Raw genomic sequence first — 24,728 nt, 5'->3', positions numbered from 1 at the left:
GGGGGATTACATGGTATCCTGGGACATCAAGGATGCTTACCTGCATGTCCCCATTTACCATCCTCACCAGGAGTACCTCAGATTTGTGGTACAGGATTACCATTACCAAGTCCAGACACTGCCGTTTGGACTGTACATGGCACCGAGGGTGTTTTATCAAGGTAATGGCCGAAATGTTGATACTCCTTCAAAAAAAAGGGAGTTGTAATTATCCCGTACTTGGACAATCTCGTTATAAGGGCGAGGTCCAAGGAGCAGTTGGTAGTCGGGGTAGCACTATTTTGGAAAGTGCTACAACAGCATGGTTGGATTCTAAACAGTCCAAAGTCACAGCTGGTTCCTATGACACGTCTACTGTTCCTGGGGATGGTTCTGGACATAAACCAGAAATAGTGTTTCTCCCGGAGGAGAAAGCCAAGGAGTTGTCATCTCTAGTCAGAGACCTCCTGAAGCCAAAATAGGTAGCGGTGCATCATTGCACGCGAGTCCTGGGAAAAATGGTAGCTTCCTACGAAGCAATCCCATTAGGCAGGTTCCATACAAGAACTTTTCAGAGGGACCTGTTGGACAAGTGGTCCGGATCGCATCTTCTGATGCATAGGCTGATAACCCTGTCTCCAAGGACCAGGGTATCTCTACTGTGGTGGCTGCAGAGTGCCCATCTTCAAGAGGGCCGCAGGTTCGGCATACAGGACTAAGTCCTAGTGACCATGGATTCCAGCCTTTGAGGCTGGGAGGCAGTCACACAGGGAAGAAATTTCCAGGGACTTTGGTCAAGTCAGGTTATTTCCCTACACATAAATATTCTGGACCTGAGGGCCATTTACAATGCCCTGAGGCCGGCAAGGCCTCTGCTTCAAAACCAGCCGGTACTGATCCAATCAGACAACATCACGGCAGTCGCCCATGTAAACCAACAGGGCGGCACAAGAAGCAGGATGGCGATGGCAGAAGCCACAAGGATTCTCCGATAGGCGGAAAATCATGTGTTAGCACTGTCAGCAGTGTTCATTCCCGGAGTGGACAACTGGGAAGCAGATCTTCTCAACAGACACGACCTCCACCCGGGAGAATGGGGACTTCCTCCAGAAGTCTTCCAATAGGATTGTACACCATTGGGAAAGGCCACAGGTGGACATGATGGCGTCCCGCCTCAACAAAAAGCTATAAAAGATATTGCACCGGGTCAAAGGACCCTCAGGCGATAGCTATGGACGCTCTGGTAACACCGTGGGTGTACCAGTCGGTTTATGTGTTCTCCCCTCTGCCTCTCATACCAAAGGTACTGAGAATAATAAGAAGGCGAGGAGTAAGAACGATACTCGTGGATGGCCAAGAAGAGCTTGGTACCCAGAACTTCAAGAATTTATATCAGAGGACCCATGGCCTCTGCCACTCAGACAGGACCTCCGGCAGCAGGGGCCCTGTCTGTTCCAAGACTTACCGCGGCTGCGTTTGTCGGCATGGCGGTTGAACGCCGGATCCTGAAGGAAAAGGGCATTCCGGAGGAAGTCATTCCTACGCTTACTAAAGCCAGGAAAGAGGTTACAGCAACTCATTATCACTGCATATGGCGAAAATATGTTGCATGGTGTGAGGCCGAAAGGGCCCCAACAGAGGAATTTCAACTAGGTCGATTTCTGCATTTCCTGCAAGCAGGAGTGACTATGGGCCTTAAATTGGGTTCCATTAAGGTACAGATCTCGGCTCTGTCGATTTTCTTTCAAAAAGAACTAGCTTCAGTACCTGAAGTTGACATTTATAAAAGGAGTGCTGCAGAGTCAGCCCCCGTTTGTGCCTCCTGTGGCACCTTGGGATCTCAACGTGGTGTTGAGTTTCTTAAAATCACATTGGTTTGAACTAGAGATGAGCGCCTGAAATTTTTCGGGTTTTGTGTTTTGGTTTTGGGTTCGGTTCCGCGGCCGTGTTTTGGGTTCGAACGCGTTTTGGCAAAACCTCACCGAATTTTTTTTGTCGGATTCGGGTGTGTTTTGGATTCGGGTGTTTTTTTCAAAAAACACTAAAAAACAGCTTAAATCATAGAATTTGGGGGTCATTTTGATCCCAAAGTATTATTAACCTCAAAAACCATAATTTACACTCATTTTCAGTCTATTCTGAATACCTCACACCTCACAATATTATTTTTAGTCCTAAAATTTGCACCGAGGTCGCTGTGTGAGTAAGATAAGCGACCCTAGTGGCCGACACAAACACCGGGCCCATCTAGGAGTGGCACTGCAGTGTCACGCAGGATGTCCCTTCCAAAAAACCCTCCCCAAACAGCACATGACGCAAAGAAAAAAAGAGGCGCAATGAGGTAGCTGTGTGAGTAAGATTAGCGACCCTAGTGGCCGACACAAACACCGGGCCCATCTAGGAGTGGCACTGCAGTGTCACGCAGGATGTCCCTTCCAAAAAACCCTCCCCAAACAGCACATGACGCAAAGAAAAAAAGAGGCGCAATGAGGTAGCTGACTGTGTGAGTAAGATTAGCGACCCTAGTGGCCGACACAAACACCGGGCCCATCTAGGAGTGGCACTGCAGTGTCACGCAGGATGTCCCTTCCAAAAAACCCTCCCCAATCAGCACATGATGCAAAGAAAAAGAAAAGAAAAAAGAGGTGCAAGATGGAATTGTCCTTGGGCCCTCCCACCCACCCTTATGTTGTATAAACAAAACAGGACATGCACACTTTAACCAACCCATCATTTCAGTGACAGGGTCTGCCACACGACTGTGACTGATATGAGGGGTTGGTTTGGACCCCCCCCAAAAAAGAAGCAATTAATCTCTCCTTGCACAAACTGGCTCTACAGAGGCAAGATGTCCACCTCATCTTCACCCTCCGATATATCACCGTGTACATCCCCCTCCTCACAGATTATCAATTCGTCCCCACTGGAATCCACCATCTCAGCTCCCTGTGTACTTTGTGGAGGCAATTGCTGCTGGTCAATGTCTCCGCGGAGGAATTGATTATAATTCATTTTAATGAACATCATCTTCTCCACATTTTCTGGATGTAACCTCGTACGCCGATTGCTGACAAGGTGAGCGGCGGCACTAAACACTCTTTCGGAGTACACACTTGTGGGAGGGCAACTTAGGTAGAATAAAGCCAGTTTGTGCAAGGGCCTCCAAATTGCCTCTTTTTCCTGCCAGTATAAATACGGACTGTGTGACGTGCCTACTTGGATGCGGTCACTCATATAATCCTCCACCATTCTATCAATGTTGAGAGAATCATATGCAGTGACAGTAGACGACATGTCCGTAATCGTTGTCAGGTCCTTCAGTCCGGACCAGATGTCAGCATCAGCAGTCGCTCCAGACTGCCCTGCATCACCGCCAGCGGGTGGGCTCGGAATTCTGAGCCTTTTCCTCGCACCCCCAGTTGCGGGAGAATGTGAAGGAGGAGATGTTGACAGGTCGCGTTCCGCTTGACTTGACAATTTTGTCACCAGCAGGTCTTTCAACCCCAGCAGACCTGTGTCTGCCGGAAAGAGAGATCCAAGGTAGGCTTTAAATCTAGGATCGAGCACGGTGGCCAAAATGTAGTGCTCTGATTTCAACAGATTGACCACCCGTGAATCCTTGTTAAGCGAATTAAGGGCTGCATCCACAAGTCCCACATGCCTAGCGGAATCGCTCCCTTTTAGCTCCTTCTTCAATGCCTCCAGCTTCTTCTGCAAAAGCCTGATGAGGGGAATGACCTGACTCAGGCTGGCAGTGTCTGAACTGACTTCACGTGTGGCAAGTTCAAAGGGCATCAGAACCTTGCACAACGTTGAAATCATTCTCCACTGCACTTGAGACAGGTGCATTCCACCTACTATATCGTGCTCAATTGTATAGGCTTGAATGGCCTTTTGCTGCTCCTCCAACCTCTGAAGCATATAGAGGGTTGAATTCCACCTCGTTACCACTTCTTGCTTCAGATGATGGCAGGGCAGGTTCAGTAGTTTTTGGTGGTGCTCCAGTCTTCTGTACGTGGTGCCTGTACGCCGAAAGTGTCCCGCAATTTTTCTGGCCACCGACAGCATCTCTTGCACGCCCCTGTCGTTTTTTAAAAAATTCTGCACCACCAAATTCAAGGTATGTGCAAAACATGGGACGTGCTGGAATTTGCCCATATTTAATGCACACACAATATTGCTGGCGTTGTCCGATGCCACAAATCCACAGGAGAGTCCAATTGGGGTAAGCCATTCCGCGATGATCTTCCTCAGTTGCCGTAAGAGGTTTTCAGCTGTGTGCGTATTCTGGAAAGCGGTGATACAAAGCGTAGCCTGCCTAGGAAAGAGTTGGCGTTTGCGAGATGCTGCTACTGGTGCCGCCGCTGCTGTTCTTGCGGCGGGAGTCCATACATCTACCCAGTGGGCTGTCACAGTCATATAGTCCTGACCCTGCCCTGCTCCACTTGTCCACATGTCCGTGGTTAAGTGGACATTGGGTACAACTGCATTTTTTAGGACACTGGTGAGTCTTTTTCTGACGTCCGTGTACATTCTCGGTATCGCCTGCCTAGAGAAGTGGAACCTAGATGGTATTTGGTAACGGGGGCACACTGCCTCAATAAATTGTCTAGTTCCCTGTGAACTAACGGCGGATACCGGACGCACGTCTAACACCAACATAGTTGTCAAGGACTCGGTTATCCGCTTTGCAGTAGGATGACTGCTGTGATATTTCATCTTCCTCGCAAAGGACTGTTGAACAGTCAATTGCTTACTGGAAGTAGTACAAGTGGGCTTACGACTTCCCCTCTGGGATGACCATCGACTCCCAGCGGCAACAACAGCAGCGCCAGCAGCAGTAGGCGTTACACGCAAGGATGCATCGGAGGAATCCCAGGCAGGAGAGGACTCGTCAGAATTGCCAGTGACATGGCCTGCAGGACTATTGGCATTCCTGGGGAAGGAGGAAATTGACACTGAGGGAGTTGGTGGGGTGGTTTGCGTGAGCTTGGTTACAAGAGGAAGGGATTTACTGGTCAGTGGACTGCTTCCGCTGTCACCCAAAGTTTTTGAACTTGTCACTGACTTATTATGAATGCGCTGCAGGTGACGTATAAGGGAGGATGTTCCGAGGTGGTTAACGTCCTTACCCCTACTTATTACAGCTTGACAAAGGGAACACACGGCTTGACACCTGTTGTCCGCATTTCTGGTGAAATACCTCCACACCGAAGAGCTGATTTTTTTGGTATTTTCACCTGGCATGTCAACGGCCATATTCCTCCCACGGACAACAGGTGTCTCACCGGGTGCCTGACTTAAACAAACCACCTCACCATCAGAATCCTCCTGGTCAATTTCCTCCCCAGCGCCAGCAACACCCATATCCTCCTCATCCTGGTGTACTTCAACACTGACATCTTCAATCTGACTATCAGGAACTGGACTGCGGGTGCTCCTTCCAGCACTTGCAGGGGGCGTGCAAATGGTGGAAGGCGCATGCTCTTCACGTCCAGTGTTGGGAAGGTCAGGCATCGCAACCGACACAATTGGACTCTCCTTGTGGATTTGGGATTTCGAAGAATGCACAGTTCTTTGCTGTGCTGCTTTTGCCAGCTTGAGTCTTTTCATTTTTCTAGCGAGAGGCTGAGTGCTTCCATCCTCATGTGAAGCTGAACCACTAGCCATGAACATAGGCCAGGGCCTCAGCCGTTCCTTGCCACTCCGTGTGGTAAATGGCATATTGGCAAGTTTACGCTTCTCCTCCGACAATTTTATTTTAGGTTTTGGAGTCCTTTTTTTACTGATATTTGGTGTTTTGGATTTGACATGCGCTGTACTATGACATTGGGCATCGGCCTTGGCAGACGACGTTGCTGGCATTTCATCGTCTCGGCCATGACTAGTGGCAGCAGCTTCAGCACGAGGTGGAAGTGGATCTTGATCTTTCCCTAATTTTGGAACCTCAACATTTTTGTTCTCCATATTTTAATAGGCACAACTAAAAGGCACCTCAGGTAAACAATGGAGATGGATGGATTGGATACTAGTATACAATTATGGACGGGCTGCCGAGTGCCGACACAGAGGTAGCCTCAGCCGTGAACTACCGCACTGTACTGTGTCTGCTGCTAATATATAGACTGGTTGATAAAGAGATAGTATACTCGTAACTAGTATGTATGTATAAAGAAAGAAAAAAAAACCACGGTTAGGTGGTATATACAATTATGGACGGGCTGCCGAGTGCCGACACAGAGGTAGCCACAGCCGTGAACTACCGCACTGTACTGTGTCTGCTGCTAATATATAGACTGGTTGATAAAGAGATAGTATACTCGTAACTAGTATGTATGTATAAAGAAAGAAAAAAAAACCACGGTTAGGTGGTATATACAATTATGGACGGGCTGCCGAGTGCCGACACAGAGGTAGCCACAGCCGTGAACTACCGCACTGTACTGTGTCTGCTGCTAATATATAGACTGGTTGATAAAGAGATAGTATACTCGTAACTAGTATGTATGTATAAAGAAAGAAAAAAAAACCACGGTTAGGTGGTATATACAATTATGGACGGGCTGCCGAGTGCCGACACAGAGGTAGCCACAGCCGTGAACTACCGCACTGTACTGTGTCTGCTGCTAATATATAGACTGGTTGATAAAGAGATAGTATACTCGTAACTAGTATGTATGTATAAAGAAAGAAAAAAAAAACACGGTTAGGTGGTATATACAATTATGGACGGGCTGCCGAGTGCCGACACAGGTAGCCACAGCCGTGAACTACCGCACTGTACTGTGTCTGCTGCTAATATATAGACTGGTTGATAAAGAGATAGTATACTCGTAACTAGTATGTATGTATAAAGAAAGAAAAAAAAACCACGGTTAGGTGGTATATACAATTATGGACGGGCTGCCGAGTGCCGACACAGAGGTAGCCACAGCCGTGAACTACCGCACTGTACTGTGTCTGCTGCTAATATAGACTGGTTGATAAAGAGATAGTATACTCGTAACTAGTATGTATGTATAAAGAAAGAAAAAAAAACCACGGTTAGGTGGTATATACAATTATGGACGGGCTGCCGAGTGCCGACACAGAGGTAGCCACAGCCGTGAACTACCGCACTGTACTGTGTCTGCTGCTAATATAGACTGGTTGATAAAGAGATAGTATACTACTAATATTATATATATTATACTGGTGGTCAGGTCACTGGTCACTAGTCACACTGGCAGTGGCACTCCTGCAGCAAAAGTGTGCACTGTTTAATTTTAATATAATATTATGTACTCCTGGCTCCTGCTATAACCTATAACTGGCACTGCAGTAGTGCTCCCCAGTCTCCCCCACAATTATAAGCTGTGTGAGCTGAGCAGTCAGACAGATATATAATATATATAGATGATGCAGCACACTGGCCTGAGCCTGAGCAGTGCACACAGATATGGTATGTGACTGACTGAGTCACTGTGTGTATCGCTTTTTTCAGGCAGAGAACGGATATATTAAATAAACTGCACTGTGTGTCTGGTGGTCACTCACTATATAATATATTATGTACTCCTGGCTCCTGCTATAACCTATAACTGGCACTGCAGTAGTGCTCCCCAGTCTCCCCCACAATTATAAGCTGTGTGAGCTGAGCAGTCAGACAGATATATATAATATTATATATAGATAATAGATGATGCAGCACACTGGCCTGAGCCTGAGCAGTGCACACAGATATGGTATGTGACTGAGTCACTGTGTGCTGTGTATCGCTTTTTTCAGGCAGAGAACGGATTATAAATAAAACTGGTGGTCACTATCAGCAAAACTCTGCACTGTACTGAGTACTCCTAATGCTCCCCAAAATTAGTAAATCAAGTGTCTCTCTAAACTATTCTAAACGGAGAGGACGCCAGCCACGTCCTCTCCCTATCAATCTCAATGCACGTGTGAAAATGGCGGCGACGCGCGGCTCCTTATATAGAATCCGAGTCTCGCGATAGAATCCGAGCCTCGCGAGAATCCGACAGCGTCATGATGACGTTCGGGCGCGCTCGGGTTAACCGAGCAAGGCGGGAAGATCCGAGTCGCTCGGACCCGTGAAAAAAAACATGAAGTTCTGGCGGGTTCGGATTCAGAGAAACCGAACCCGCTCATCTCTAGTTTGAACCACTAAAAACCGTGGATCTGAAATATCTCACGTGGAAGGTGGTTATGTTATTGGCCTTGGCTTCTGCCAGGCGAGTATCAAAGTTGGCGGCTTTGTCTTGTAAAAGCCCTTATTTGATTTTCCATATGGATAGGGCAGAATTGAGGACTCGTCCCCAGTTTCTCCCAAAGGTGGTGTCAGCGTTTCACCTGAACCAGCCTATTGTGGTGCCTAGGCTACTAGGAACTTGGAGGACTCCAAGTTGCTAGACGTTGTCAGGGCACTGAAAATATATGTTTCCAGAACGGCTAGAGTCAGAAAATCTGACTCGCTGTTTATCCTATATGCACCTAACAAGCAGGGTGCTCCTGCTTCTAAGCAGACTATTGCTCGTTGGATTTGTAGTACAATTCAGCTTGCACATACTGTGGCAGGCCTGCCACAGCCAAAATCTGTCAATGCCCATTCCACAAGGAAGGTGGGCTCATCTTGGGCGGCTGCCCGAGAGGTCTCGGCTTTACAACTTTGCCGAGCAGCTACTTGGTCAGGGGCAAACACGTTTGCAAAATTCTACAAATTTGATACCCTGGCTGAGGAGGACCTGGAGTTCTCTCATTCAGTGCTGCAGAGTCATCCGCACTCTCCCGCCCGTTTGGGAGCTTTGGTATAATCCCCATGGTCCTTACGGAGTTCCCAGCATCCACTAGGACGTTAGAGAAAATAAGAATTTACTCACCGGTAATTCTATTTCTCGTAGTCCGTAGTGGATGCTGGGCGCCCATCCCAAGTGCGGTTTATCTGCAATACTTGTACATAGTTATTGTTAACTAAATCGGGTTATTGTTGAGCCATCTGTTGAGAGGCTCTATTGTTTCATACTGTTAACTGTGTTTCATATCACGAGTTGTACGGTGTGATTGGTGTGGCTGGTATGAGTCTTACCCGGGATTCAAAATCCTTCCTTATTGTGTACGCTCGTCCGGGCACAGTACCTAACTGAGGCTTGGAGGAGGGTCATAGTGGAAGGAGCCAGTGCACACCAGGTAGTCTAAGATCTTTCTAGAGTGCCCAGCCTCCTTCGGAGCCCGCTATTCCCCATGGTCCTTACGGAGTTCCCAGCATCCACTACGGACTACGAGAAATAGAATTACCGGTGAGTAAATTCTTATTTTTTTGTGATGATTTGTAAAGGTAAAGGATGCATTGAGCTAGAGAACAATTAAATATTGTTTTTTTTATTGTTTTTAATTACTGTTAGTGTAATTGGTTCACAGTGAGCTATTTAAAAGTATATATTTTACTACAGCAAGTTAAAACAGCAAAATAAAAACATAAATATATTTTAAATTATACTCTGTCAGCGCTTTTTTTGAATTTTTTGGTAGACTCCATGAGGGTGGTATGAGGGTCCGACGCGCACAGGTGGGGGTTGTGCTTACAGCCCAACACCGTGCAGGACGTTTGGCATTTGCCAGAGAACACCAAGATTGGCAAATTCGCCACTGGCGCCCTGTGCTCTTCACAGATGAAAGCAGGTTCTCACTGAGCACATGTGACAGACGTGACAGAGTCTGGAGACGCCAAGGAGAACGTTCTGCTGCCTGCAACATCCTCCATCATGACCGGTTTGGCAGTGGGTCAGTAATGGTGTGGGGTGTCATTTCTTTGGGGGCCGCACAGCCCTCCATGTGCTCGCCAGAGGTAGCCTGACTGCCATTAGGTACCGAGATGAGATCCTCAGACCCCTTGTGAGACCATATGCTGGTGCGGTTGGCCCTGGGTTCCAACTTCCTCCTAATGCAAGACAATGCTAGACCTCATGTGGCTGGAGTGTGTCAGCAGTTCCTGCAAGACGAAGGCATTGATGCTATGGACTGGCCCGCCCGTTCCCCAGACCTGAATCCAATTGAGCACATCTGGGACATCATGTCTTTCTCCATCCACCAATGTATGGACCACAGACTGTCCAGGAGTTGGTGGATGCTTTAGTCCAGGTCTGGGAGGAGATCCCTCAGGAGACCATCTGCCACCTCATCAGGAGCATGCCCAGGCGTTGTAGGGAGGTCATACAGGCACGTGGAAGCCACAGCAGGGCTCTGGCAGTGCTCCTCCTGTTCCTCCTTGCACAAAGGCGGAGGTAGCGGTCCTGCTGCTGGGTTGTTGCCCTCCTCCACATCTCCTGATGTACTGGCCTGTCTCCTGGTAGCGCCTCCATGCTCTGGACACTACGCTGACAGACACAGCAAACCTTCTTGCCACAGCTCGCATTAATGTGCCATCCTGGATGAGCTGCACTACCTGAGCCACTTGTGTGGGTTGTAGGGAGGTCATACAGGCACGTGGAGGCCGCACACAATACTGAGCCTCATTTTGACTTGTTTTAAGGACATTACATCAAAGGTGGATCAGCCTGTAGTGTGTTTTTCCACTTTAATATTAAGTGCGACTCAAAATCCAGACCTCCATGGGTTAATAAATTTGATTTCCATTGATTATTTGTGTGTGATTTTGTTGTCAGCACATTCAACTATGTAAAGAACAAAGTATTTAATAAGAATATTTCATTCATTCAGATCTAGGATGCGTTATTTTAGTGTTCCCTTTATTTTTTTGAGCAGTGTATATATAATGTGTATGTGTGTGTGTGGAAGGTTCTGAAAAAAAAAGAAAGTGTATATATACATTTCATTGTGTTTTATTTTAAATCACACATTTCTTAGCAGTCATACCCAGGATAAGAACCCATGGAGGGTAATTCTGAGTTGATCGCAGCTTCAAGTTTGTTAGCAGTTGGGCAAAACCATGTGCACTGCATGGGGGGCAGATGTAACATGTGCAGAGAGAGAGAGATTTGGGTGGGGTGTGTTCAATCTGCAATCTAAATTGCAGTGTAAAAATAAAGCAGCCAGTATTTACCCTGCACAGAAACAAAATAACCCACCCAAATCTAACTCTCTCTGCACATGTTATATCTGCCCCCCCCCCCCCCCCCCCCCTGCAGTGCACATGGTTTTGCCCAACTGCTAAAAAAAAATCCTGCTGCGATCAACTTGGAACTACCCCCATGGCCTGTTACACTGACAGCAGACACTTTACTGACGGAGTTATTTGCTCCTGTACAGTAAGCATGAGAATTCTAACTATATGAAGCTACGTGTAATTGTCAGAGAAGTAACTTCATATAGTTAGAATGCTCATATTTCCTATAGAGGAGCAAATAGCTCCATCAGTAAGGGACTGATTCCAGTGTAATAGGTCATGGTTTCTAATCCTCGGTGTGACACTTGTAAAATGTATATACAGTATAATAAAAAGAGTGTGATCTGTAAGGTGCAGGGACCATTGGGGAAGTCTGTCACTGAAAAGATAGCGGCAGCTACTGTATCAATTAACTTAATTCAATGGAGTCACCGAGTGGGAGGAGAGGTGCCCCCTTCAGAGCAGGAGCCCGGCGGCAGATGACTCTGTTGCCTCCCAGAGTTACGCCTCTGGGTGTACAGTATATTGGGAAATAGCATTTAAAATGAATGTACTTTGTAAAAATATGGATTATACAGTAGTTGTCAACACTTGAGTCAGTATGGTTATATACAGAATAGTGTAGGGTAATTTATACAGGGTGAACTCGATAGACAACTTGTCTATCTTCAACCTCATTAACTATGTTACTATGTAACTGGCTTATTGCGCCCGCTGCAGAGTGGCTGCAGGACACGCCCATACACGGGGGGGGGGGATCGGCTCCCCTTTCATCTCTCCCCACTGTACTGTAGCTCTCATAGTGATAATAATGTATACACCTGTATTTATGCGTACATGTGCAGTTTACCCTCTCTTTGTGTTATTATAATTGGATCATATTATGTACTATATAGAATCCTGCTGATTTTACTTATAGCCTTTGTCTCTTTATCCCTTATGTGTAATATAAATGAGTCCTCCCCCCGGTGGCCGGATATAGCTCTGAGTCTCAGTCATTACTCACCTGTCCAGCTCACATACCGGAGTCATACATTTGCAGTTAGGAAGTGAGTGTGCACTCAGTGGGCGGTATTCAAATTATATATCACGCCCAATCTCCTTTCTATAGTGATCCCCGTTATCTTGAATACCACACCCATAGTAATCAGGCTTAGCTTTGTAAAGGGTTGGGCACCCTCGCTACCCCAGGGGGTAGTGAGCTGAAATTATTATACCAATCCCATCAACAGAAACAGAACAGGTGTGGAAGGGGGTGAAAATAATTGAATACCACCCAGTGAGTGTTGTGTGCGTTCCATCACTAACCATGAATTATTATTTTTTTTACCCCCTAGGGAGTGATTCAAGATGTGAAACTTATATTCATGCCGAACGGATACATAATGCAATGTCCAAATCTGAATCGCAGTAAGTACAGCCTATCATAGTATACAATACCCTACAGCAGTGGTTCCCAAACTTTATTGAATCACAGTGCTCTAGAGTATCATCATTTTTTTTCACTTCACCTCTAGGCCAAACATTTCTTATTGAGATACTTAGGTGTATATTCAATTGGTGTCGAAAACTGCCGTCAGTCGAAAAGAAGGCAGTTTTCAGCTTTTTAATGTCTAATCCTGATTCGACCTATTCAGTCCTATTCGACAAGTCGTGGAATTCGACTTGTCGAAAAGCACGTGGATCGGCGGAATAGCTGCCGATCCACGTGCTTGTGTCGAACACGGCGAAAATGTTGGACTGAGATGTGGGAACCCAGAGGAGGAGGAGGAGGGGGGGGGGAGCTGTAGCGAGACGGGGGACAGCCGTGGGCATACAGGGAAGATCAGCGCTACAGTAGCGCTGCAGCAGGATGTCTCACAGCCGCGCCACTCACGGCAGCGTCCACCCGGCTCCAGCAAGTGAGATCACGCTTGCTGGAGCCGGGTGGACACTGCCGTGAGGTCTTGCGGCTGTGTGGCATCTTCCTGCAGCGCTACTGTAACGCTGATCTCCTCCGTCTGCTGGTGGTTGTCCCCGCTGGTCTCCCCGCGGCTTCCCACCCCCCCCTCTCCTCCTCTGGGTACCTCATCTCAATTCGACTTTTTAAAAGTCGAATTGAGATGAGATTTGAATAGGGGTTGTCGGATCCATTCCGACAAATGCATGTCGGAATGGCTCCGACCCTAATTGAATATGCCGCTATGAAAGAAATATTAAATTAAGCAAATTGTGTGTTTGTGGATGTATTGGGCAATATTAAAGGAAACCGTTGTCTGTATAACAGAAGTCACCGCCTTAGGAGAGTGTAATAACAAAGATGTATCCGTCCATATTCAGCCTGTTATTTGCCAGCAACGGTCTCAGCAAACAGTGCACTTTAAAGGTCCATACACATTAGACGATGTCGCTCTGTGAGCGACATCGTCTAATGTTTCCCCCTCCCGGGCCGGCTGGTCGGCGGCCGACTGTACACACTGAGCGATATGACAGCTCATATCGCTCAGTGACGTCATGCCCCCGTCAGCCCTGCATGAAGGTCGTGGACGACAGTCCACATCCTTCATGCATGCCCTACCAACAGCGACGATCGTTGCCGACCCGCTGGGCCGCGCATCGGTCGTTGCTGGCGGCATACACACTTGACGATAAAATGAGCAACGTCGCTCAAGGAGGGGGAAAATGAGCGACGTCGCTCATTTTATCGTTATGTGTGTATGGACCTTAACAACAAATGGTTAGCATCTGGACTGACGCGTTTCGTTCCGCTGTAGGGACAAAATTAAGAGCCTCCACCAACTCCACATCATATTAATAGTACTTATATTTAATAAAAAGCCCATACACACCCTTAATACCCCACTACGGTCCACATAACATTAATACAACCACCACAAGCACCCATATAACATTAATACCCCCCATAAGGATTCATGGTATATTAATGTCTCCAACACACTTACTGTGGGTGGTGGACTTCTTTCTTTCTCCAGCATGGTCTCCGCTCTACTGAGGCAATGCCTCTCCTTCTACTCATGCACCCTATCTGTAGTGTATCACGTACTGTGCAATAAGAAACACTGCACGCCCGGGTCACCCTGATTAGGGCCCATGGTCCCTTACATTCCCCCTCCAGGATAGTTTTTGTCCTTTAATAAACTTAAGGGAAAAGACGTGTAATTTGCGGCTGTGGCGCTGCTAGTGAGGCTTCGGCCAGTGGAAGATTAGTTATAGAATTCTTGCTGAAAAAGTAGTATTGTCATTTTGAAATGGTAAATTGCTCAAGTTCATTTGTTTTGTGCTATGGGTAAAGGTGATTGATATGGTCATTACAAGAGGTCTGGGGGCTCAGAATTTTCACATCGTTCATAGTAGTAGTAGATGTCCTTACCTAATTTACATATTACATTGCCAGGCACTACAACTGCCAGCACTAACCAGAACACACAAACATTAATTACAATCTAATAATCTATCAAAGTGTAATTGACTGAAGCTCCTAAAATGGGATACAAAATTGCAATAAATACAGAAACATTGCTAGGAATGCTAGGAATTCACATATACATGTATTGGTATATTAGTCCCATCGTTGTCCTCTTCTGCAGTCCTGTACACTATCCTGACCATAGACATTCTCATGTGTCCAGTTTCTCTACAAATGTTTCTCCTCTGTTATCCCCTTCTGCAGTCCTGTACACTATACTGACCATAGACCTTCTCATGTGTCCAGTTTCTCTACAAATGTTTCTCCTCTGTTATCCCCTTCTGCAGTCCTGTACACTATACTGACCATAGACCTTCTCATGTGTCCAGTTTCTCTACAAATGTTTCTCCTCTGTTGTCCCCTTCTGCAGTCCTGTACACTATACTGACCACAGACCTTCTCATGCGTCCAGTTTCTCTACAAACGTTTCTCCTCCGTTGTCCTCTTCTGCAGTCCTGTACACTATACTGACCACAGACATTCTCATGCATCCAGTTTCTCTACAAATGTTTCTCCTCTGTTGTACTCTTCTGCAGTCCTGTACACTATCCTGACCAGACATTCTCATTCGTCCAGTTACCCTACAAATGTTTCTCCTCCGTTGTCCTCTTCTGCAGTCCTGTACACTATCCTGCCCACAGACATACTCATGCATCCAGTTACCCTACAAACGTTTCTCCTCCGTTGTCCTCTTCTGCATTCCTGTACACTATCCTGACCACAGACATACTCATGCGTCCAGTTACCCTACAAACGTTTCTCCTTCGTTGTCCTCTTCTGCAGTCCTTTACACTATACTGACCACAGACATTCTCATGTGTCCAGTTACCCTACAAACGTTTCTCCTCCATTGTCCTCTTCTGCAGTCCTGTACACTATCCTGACCACAGACATTCTCATGTGTCCAGTTACCCTACAAATGTTTCTCCTCCATTGTCCTCTTCTGCATTCCTGTACACTATCCTGCCCACAGACATACTCATGCATCCAGTTACCCTACAAACGTTTCTCCTTCGTTGTCCTCTTCTGCAGTCCTTTACACTATACTGACCACAGACCTTCTCATGTGTCCAGTTACCCTACAAACGTTTCTCCTCCATTGTCCTCTTCTGCAGTCCTGTACACTATCCTGACCACAGACATTCTCATGTGTCCAGTTACCCTACAAACGTTTCTCCTCCATTGTCCTCTTCTGCAGTCCTGTACACTGTCCTGACCACAGACATTCTCATGCGTCCAGTTTCTCTACAAACGTTTCTCCTCTGTTGTCCTCTTCTGCAGTCCTTTACACTATACTGACCACAGACATTTTCATGCATCCAGTTACCCTACAAACGTTTCTCCTCTGTTGTCCTCTTCTGCAGTCCTGTACACTATACTGACCACAGACATTCTCATGCATCCAGTTACCCTACAAACGTTTCTCCTCCGTTGTACTCTTCTGCAGTCCTGTACACTATCCTGACCACAGACATTCTCATTCGTCCAGTTACCCTACAAACGTTTCTCCTCCGTTGTACTCTTCTGCAGTCCTGTACACTATCCTGCCCACAGACATACTCATGCATCCAGTTACCCTACAAACGTTTCTCCTCTGTTGTCCTCTTCTGCAGTCCTGTACACTATCCTGACCACAGACATTCTCATGTGTCCAGTTACCCTACAAACGTTTCTCCTCCATTGTCCTCTTCTGCAGTCCTGTACACTGTCCTGACCACAGACATTCTCATGTGTCCAGTTTCTCTACAAATGTTTCACCTCTGTTGTCCCCTTCTGCAGTCCTGTACACTATCCTGCCCACAGACATACTCATGTGTCCAGTTACCCTACAAACGTTTCTCCTCCATTGTCCTCTTCTGCATTCCTGTACACTATCCTGACCACAGCCGTTCTCATGCGTCCAGTTACCCTACAAATGATTCTCCTCCGTTGTCCTCTTCTGCAGTCCTGTATATCATCCTGACCACAGACATTCTCATTCGTCCAGTTACCCTACAAACGTTTCTCCTTCGTTGTCCTCTTCTGCAGTCCTGTACACTATCCTGACCACAGACATACTCATGCGTCCAGTTACCCTACAAACGTTTCTCCTTCGTTGTCCTTCTGCAGTCCTGTACACTATCCTGACCTTAGACATTCTCATGCATCCAGTTACCCTACAAACGTTTCTCCTCCATTGTCCTTCTGCAGTCCTGTACACTATCCTGACCACAGACGTTCTCATGTGTCCAGTTACCCTACAAACATTTCTCTTCCGTTGTCCTCCTCTGCAGTCCTGTACGTTATTCTGACCACAGACATACTCATGCGTCCAGTTACCCTACAAACATTTATCCTCTATTTGGCTGCGTCTTTTTTTATGGGGGATGTTTTATGAGACCTAGTAAAACAGAAAAATGTGTTCTTACTTGCAGCATTCAATCACAGGTTTGATTTCATTTTGTAAACTGCACAAGGCCAGTCACTGCCAAAATGGTTACTAAAGTCAGTGCTGCCTATAAAGTTCTAATCCAGTAAATATTTATTTAACTTGTTTCCAGCGTAAAACCTGATTCCAGATCTATAATTCTGTTGCATATGTCATGAAGATGGGGTGGGCACTAGGACCATATCAGACACCACAACCACAGAATACATGATGAAATGCGTTGAAGGATTCTGATGTTAACAATAATGAATGTATGCCTTTACAGTTGTACAGACTATCTTGGCCCTTAAGTACTTATTCTGTCCCCTCTGCATATGGATGTGTTGATTCCTTACCCTGAATGTTATCAGCTGGAGGGAGCACTGGGCCAGCAATAGATGTAAATTATGCGTTTGCCTGAGGAAGTGTTCTGTAACAAAACGCGTCGCAGGATGCACTCTGGATACAGATTACATATCTTCTGGTTGGCTTGGAGCGTCCATAAATCTCAGTGTGATACAAATCATCCGCACTATTAATGCATAAGAATTTGTGTTTTTAAACTTGACCCATTTCTGGCCTGGTGATATCTCCTGCTGGTGGCACCTCAGAATAGGTTATCTAGACGTCCGCATGGCAAGGGGCTGGCGTGGTACCATAACGCTGACTGAGCTGGAACTAAAGTTAACGTGTATATATACCCAATATAAACCATTGAATCTGTTAATGCGTTTCATCTTCTTTAAGGTATACATCAGGGGCACGTTCATTAAATTCAACATTTTCACAAACATAAGAAGTCGGTATATTGGGAAGAAGTTGCAGGTGGACGTGTAAAAGGCGTGAATGGAAAGCTTTTGCCTTGCCTCTGTGTCTTTCACCCAGACATTCCTTTCCATGCAGACAAAATTCCAGACCCTTGTATATGGCACAGATGTGCTCCGTGCACTGTGAATGTTTCACAGTTTTATTCAATGCAAATTTGTGTTTTGCCCAAGTGCAGCAGAAATAGTTCTATCTCGGTGATATAAAAACTTTGTTGGAAAGCACAGACTCGAGCCTCTAATATAAAGCTTTGTACATGTGACGGGTAATAAATGAAGTCTGCAAGTGGAAAGGTGGCAGAAGTTGGTATACATACACAGGGCAGTAGAGGGCCTGGCTGGGACCAGGTACTTTCTAGGTGCGTGGCCTAATCAAAGGAGGCGTGGCCATGCACCCTTAGCTAAAAATACAGAAGTATTTTTAAGCGCATCCCTGGATGCCCAGCACTCAACAGCGTGTACTGGGATGAGGAGACGAGGGGGGGGGGGGACCTGGGCCACCACTGGGCCCCTTCTTCAGACCTTGGCCCGGGAAATTAGTACCCTCCCTACCCCCTCGGTGCCTCTGTACGTACAGTAGCATTGCTGGAAGTGCAAACAGAGAAGCAATTTCAACACATCAGCATTTAAACTGATTTTCTAGGTGTATATATTTATTAAACAGAGTTGTAGATAATCTTTTATGGCTTGTGCTTCATGCATATAGATTTGTTTGCGGTGTAGGTATCTGTGGATGTTACAATGTATCTGATTGGCTCTGAGCAACTCCCTGACTGATTGTTAAACAAATTTGTTTGTGCTCAGTACTAGATACAATTCCACACTTAATATATTTCATTCCTACTGATACAGACATTTTTAGTACATTATCTCTTAATATCCTAATTTGCATGTAAATCGTTTCTGCTGTCTAGTTTTATCATGTTTAATACAAGGTTTTTATGCTGTTTTTATTGTCTTATCGAGCATGCCCGACCTGCAGTGATTTCCTGAGCCTTGTGCAAGGTATTATGGATTTACAGGAGCTGCTGGCAAAACTCACCGCTAAAGTACGTATTATGTGATACCGGTTTATTGTATGCTGCCTTCGTGTTGCAAATTCATTAATGTTATTTTCCGCCTTCTGTTTACTAGCTTGTGTGTGGCCTTCCTCCGTAAATGCTCAGCTTTATTTGTATAGGCTCTAAGTGTGCTTTATAGTCATGTCTTTCTCATCAGGCTGAGCTTAGTGGGTTAGACCGATAACAGATCTCAGGAAACGCTCCCGAAAAGGGCCCTAAACGCCAACAGAGTTCTGATGCGCCTACTTCTAGGCTGCATTCCCTCCATTGGCAAAGCCTGTGTTGCATATGCAGTTTAGAGTGGGTGGCACTGTGTGGACCCCACAAGGCAGTGCGCAAAGCTTTGGCGCAATAAGGCACAGAGGAGGTTATAATCGTCACTGCCCAGGCCCTAAGGGAGGACTGGCTGCAAGATGGACTTAGGTGAAGCAGTTTGTCTCCTCACATGGGGCAGGTTCACCCTCATTAGCAGAAGTTACCTAGATAGTCACCACAGTGCATAGGTATATGCAGCACCATGGTAGCGTTTGAAAGGAGCAGAAGCTTGCAGCGATCGATTGTGTATAAAGAGTAGGCATGTACTGTACCTTATGTATAGAGAGTAGGCTTGTATTGTTCCTTGCATACAGAGAGTAGGCATGTATTGTGCCTTGCGTATAGAGAGTAGGCATGTATTGTGCCTTGCGTATAGAGAGTAGGCATGTACTGTACCTTTCAACCAGAGAGTAGGCATGTGCTGTACCTTTCAACCAGAGAGTAGGAATGTACTGTACCTTGCATATAGAGAGTAGGCATCTACTATATCTTGCGTATAGAAAGTAGGCATGTACTGTACCTTTCAACCAGAGAGTAGTCATGTATTGTACCTTTCAACCAGAGAGTAGGCATGTACTGTACCTTGCATCCAGAGAGTAGGCATGTACTGTACCTTGCAACCAGAGAGTAGGCATGCACTATACCGTGTGCATGGCAGGCCACCTCGGTGGACCGCTGTAAAACAAAAGCACTTTGTGGTGTGCATCCGTAACACTTAATTGCTGCCCATTGACAGCAGCCATAATGTGCGCTGGCCCAATATTCATGGGAATATATGTATTTTCACCACACAATAGCTCCTGCCTCAATGTGTAGGTGACTGCACCACCCTAAGCCTTTAATGTATAGCGAGATGCATCATTCCAATTTTATCCTTTAATTGATGTTTAACAAATACACAGAGCTATCCATGAATATCTGCAAATGTTTTCTTGTCATCTGGAAATATGAGCTCTGCATGTTGTAATCATGGATTATTTATCAAGTAACGCTTCATAATATGAGGCACTTAAACTTTGAATATATATGGCTTGTCTCCTCAGTACTAGATCAGTATATACATAATGGCTGTCTTCTCGTAGTTGTACAGTGTTCTGAGTCAGTGCAATAACAATGCATGTGATTAGTGCGGAGCTGTCTTGCAACCAACAGATACATGTTGGATAAATACACACTTTGCGGCACTGTGGTGACATATATTAGATTTATAATGCAGTGATCTCAGCAGGGAGTGTCCGTATTCTGAACCACCACACCTACTACTGCAGATATTCCATATGGAGACACTTAATACATTTACTCGTCACCGCTAGTGATTCTTGTAGCATTCTAATATTGATTTAACAGATTCCTCAGTTAATTGATGACGCATGAAGATATATTCTCATTAATTGCATTGCATTAATTTTTTTTAACTTAAAATATGTTAAAAATAATAATAAATCTACAGTCCTTATTTTCATATGCTTAATGTTTGTTTTTGTTTTCACTGGGAAATTTGTATTAATAAAAGTAATAACAGAGTCTTGGCGCAAAACCTGATGTTTACAATTTTATTCTGTTAAATGTTTGCATAAAAGTTTCTTTTTTTATCATGCTTACGTTGCACGTTATTCTCAGCTTTTTGATGTGTGCAATCACCATTGCAAATTCCATGATATAAAGGAGTGCAGTATGAGACACACTATGTTTAACATCTCTCCATAAGGAGATGTTCCAATGTGAAATCTTTTTATGTGACGGTTTTTACTGTTTTTGATATATGTGAAGTTTTGTTATGCGAGTAAAAAAATGTAACGTGAAAATTGGAGCTGCAATTGGAATTGATGACTATGGGCTTAATTCAGACCTTTTGCACGGCTACGATCAGCCACCCTGACATGCAGTGGGACGCCCAGCACAGGGCTAGTCCGCCCCGTATGTCTGGCTGTAGTCCCGCCGCAGAGGTAGAAAAACATTGCGTGGCGGCGATGCTTTTGTACCTGAAGAGTAGCTCCCTGCCAGCGCAGCTCCTGTGCGCTGGCAGGGAGCTGCCCGTATCTCTCCGGGTTGCAGCGGCTTCGTGTGACGTCACGCAGCCACCGCTGCCCGCCCCCTGCACGATCTGGGCACGCCTGCGTTGCTCGGACCGCGCCCCCAAAACTGCGGCCCAACCCTTCCCGCCCAGTGAACACCTCTGCCTGTCAATCGGTGTGAAACGCACAGCAGCGATCAGATATGAATTAGCCCCAATGTCCTTTTATCAGATGTTTCTGCACTAGATATATATATATATATATTTATGAATATAATACAGTATTTCTCCACATACCAGTGGAAAAAGATAGCACTCTCCAGACTTGCGTGATATGGTGTAAGCAATAAAGTAATTTATTCAAAAACTTGGTTCCATGTAACTTCATGTCACAAACAAAGTATATATACACAGAAAGGGCTCACCAACGTTTCGGTCCTATACTCGGACCATTCTCTAGGTATACGCCAGTCAGTACATAGTCAGGACATCAGTAGTATCAACAGCAGCATCAAAAAGGAACCAGGACCTGCATAGAGCCTCCCAGGCCCCCTATATATACCTATATGCTAATGGGTAAATGAATCATGTGCCTCAATGGCCGCCGCGTCACTTCCGGTACAACCGGAAGTTGCGTCCCGTCGGGTGCCGCACTGTATAAACCTACCAGTCAGACAACAGTATATATTTAACACCCCCATATATGCAGCCCTGTTGCTAACACAAGCCTCTGAGTCCCGCCGCGATCAGCCGCATAGTGTCCTCGGCTGAACCGCTGGTCGCTATGGCAACGCGTGATACCGCTATGTCACTTCCGGTCTATTTATGAATATATATATATATATATATATATATATATATATATAATAAATTTATTCAGAGAATGCTGCTCAATACTGGGATGTATGATATACACTGTTAAGAGTTGGTTACGCCCATATGTTATATAGAAACAGTTGGAGTGTGCGCCACTTGAACTGAGTGTCAAATGCACATATGCAAGATCGCAATCCCACACATGTGCATCAATAAACAAGCAGGCCGCCATATAGGGCTGCCATTAATGCAGGGGAATGGCTTCCCATTGATATACTGTCATCAACTGTAAGTTGCTGTTTTCCTGTTTGATTATTTATGTACTCTGTAATTGGGCGCTGCGGAACCCTTGTGGCGCCATATAAATAAAGGATAATAATAATAATAATTGAAGCTAGTGCTCTCTGCTAACTGCACCTCCCCCTGTCCAGCATGTGAGTATCATTACATAGTGTGCTGGATGAAGGAGGTGAGGAGCTGAGTGGGCTCCACAGCATAGTGTATCCTGATCAGCAGCTATTGCTGTTGGACAGCTCCCATCTGACCCAAGTGTTACATTGTGACTCCTAGGGGACAGTCTGTGTTCTTTTTCAGTTGCTGAACGATTGACCGACCTACAGTATGGAGCACCATGTGTTGCCTGTACTGCGGTTCTACTTTCCCACATATATGGGATCCGGTCTGAAGATCGACAGTGTCTAGGTCGACAATGTTTAGGTCGACCACTATAGGTCGACAGTCACTAGGTCGACATGGATGGAAGGTCGACAGGGTTTATAGGTCAACATGTGCTAGGTCGACAGGTCTAAAGGTCGACATGAGTTTTTCACATTTTTCTTTTTTTTAATTTTTTCATACTTAACGATCCACGTGGACTACGATTGGAACGGTAAAGTGTGCCGAGCGAAGCAAAGGCACCATGCCCGAAGCATGGTGAGCGAAGCGAGCCATGCGCGGGGACGCGGTGCACTAATTTGGGATCCCTGTCACTCTACGAAGAAAAAGACACAAAAAAAGAATAATCCTCATGTCGACCTTTAGACCTGTCGACCTAGCACATGTCGACCTAGAAACCCTGTCGACCTTCCATCCATGTCGACCTATAGTGGTCGACCTAAACATTGTCGACCTAGACACTGTCGATTTGATGAACCACACCCCACATATATATATTTTCACATGATTGGTGATGTAAACTGAAAAGCTGGAGTTACCTGTGAGATGGCATAGAATGACCTGGTTGTAAATAAAAAGGTGGCAGTATGTTGTTTACAGATAAAGGAATGGCATTCATTCCACGGATGCTTAGATCACATTTCTTCCCCATTGATCAGAAAACAACTAAACCTCTTGACCAACAAGCTGGTGCACAGATGCATCAATTACAGTAGACATGGACCATGTAGGTATGTTTTATATTCATACAACACAGAAGGTGAATGTACTCTTCTTGAGTGGAAACAAGTTACAATGCTGCTCTGCTATGTAAGAGAGAAAACTGTGCATCTGCAATATGTGTAGACAGATTGACTTTGTTCTACATTATGTTCCTAGTAGTGTGTAATAAAAATCTAAATACAATGAATTTTGCACCAGGAAGCATATGTCTGTGCAGTGTTCTGTAGCTGCACTTGAGTCTGAATGACCATATCCGTGTGCTACTTGGCTATAGATAGGACAGGTCCAACTGTTGGGCATTCAGGCTACGCGGTCAGATCTGGAGGCCCTGATAGTGCTGTTGTCTGATTGCCGCTCTAGCTTTGCAGACACGGCTCATCTTCTGGAAACATGGGGACAATGTGACACACTTTTTGGGTGGTGTGTCCCCTCTAGTCCGACAAGTATCTCAGTAGGACGTGGCCCCAGAGCCGGCCCTAACCAATATGATGCCCTAGGCAAGATTTTGGCTGGTGCCCCCTAGCACCGCCGCTAGCTCTGCAGGAGATGCCTGGCATGAGTCATCTGGCAGCTCTGCTAACGTTGGGTGCCTTTTGTTTATGAAAATGCATCATATTATTTGCATTACTATGTGGCTAGGATGCACAAGCAGCTTCTGCTGATTAAAATGATATGTAGCATGCCTATATTCTGTGTTTGACTGTGGCTGTATCTGCATAAGAAATGCTACATTACAGTGATATCCAGGAATACACTGCAACGTAGCATTTCGTATGCAGATACAGCCGCAGTCGCACACAGAATATAGGCATGCCGCATATCATTTTAATCAGCAGAAGCTGCTGGTGCCCCTAAGCATACCAAATGCCCTAGGCATTTGCCTAGTTTGCCTATGCCTAGGGTCGGCTCTGCGTGGCCCAGTTGGCCACCACCCAACCATCTGACCTCTAACTAGGCAGCTTGTTTGGCACGATCCACTTACAGTATACGCCACATTCATCTTCCTTTTGCCTGGACTTATACGACACATGGGTCTATTACAGATTTAGCATTTTGTGTCTTTCCCTTTCAGCTAAATTATGCAGAGACCAGGCTCAGCCAGCTGGAAAGTTGTCACTGTGAGAAGACTTGTCAAGTACAGGGTGTGATCTACAGGGACAGAGACTCATGGGTAGACGATGACCACTGCCGAAACTGTACCTGTAAGGTGAGATAATCGGAGAACCTTCCTCCACAATAGGACCTAACTAAATGCACGTTATTACTCCTCATCTAGAATGAACATGGCTTTGATTTCAGTGTTGCCTGCAGTGCTTACAAACGTTAACGTTTTAT

At 45.8% G+C, this 24,728-nt stretch overlaps 1 protein-coding gene across 3 annotated transcripts in view; it reads left to right on the top strand.

Annotated features, from left to right (window-relative positions):
• Nucleotides 1-24,728, top strand: part of NELL1 (neural EGFL like 1) — a 1,344,875-nt gene that overhangs the window by 411,561 nt on the left and 908,586 nt on the right. For all 3 annotated transcript variants that reach the window (XM_063946373.1, XM_063946374.1, XM_063946375.1), the window contains exons 6-8: nt 12,430-12,502; nt 18,756-18,838; nt 24,466-24,600. In XM_063946373.1, coding sequence (XP_063802443.1) covers nt 12,430-12,502; nt 18,756-18,838; nt 24,466-24,600 — 291 coding nt within the window. The remainder of the gene's footprint in view (nt 1-12,429; nt 12,503-18,755; nt 18,839-24,465; nt 24,601-24,728) is intronic.

The sequence above is a fragment of the Pseudophryne corroboree genome, chromosome 11 (genome assembly GCF_028390025.1).
Source record: "Pseudophryne corroboree isolate aPseCor3 chromosome 11, aPseCor3.hap2, whole genome shotgun sequence".
NCBI classification, from domain to species: Eukaryota; Metazoa; Chordata; class Amphibia; order Anura; family Myobatrachidae; genus Pseudophryne; species Pseudophryne corroboree.
Note: the sequence above shows the minus strand (reverse complement) of the source record. Positions and strands in the feature narration are given on the sequence as shown.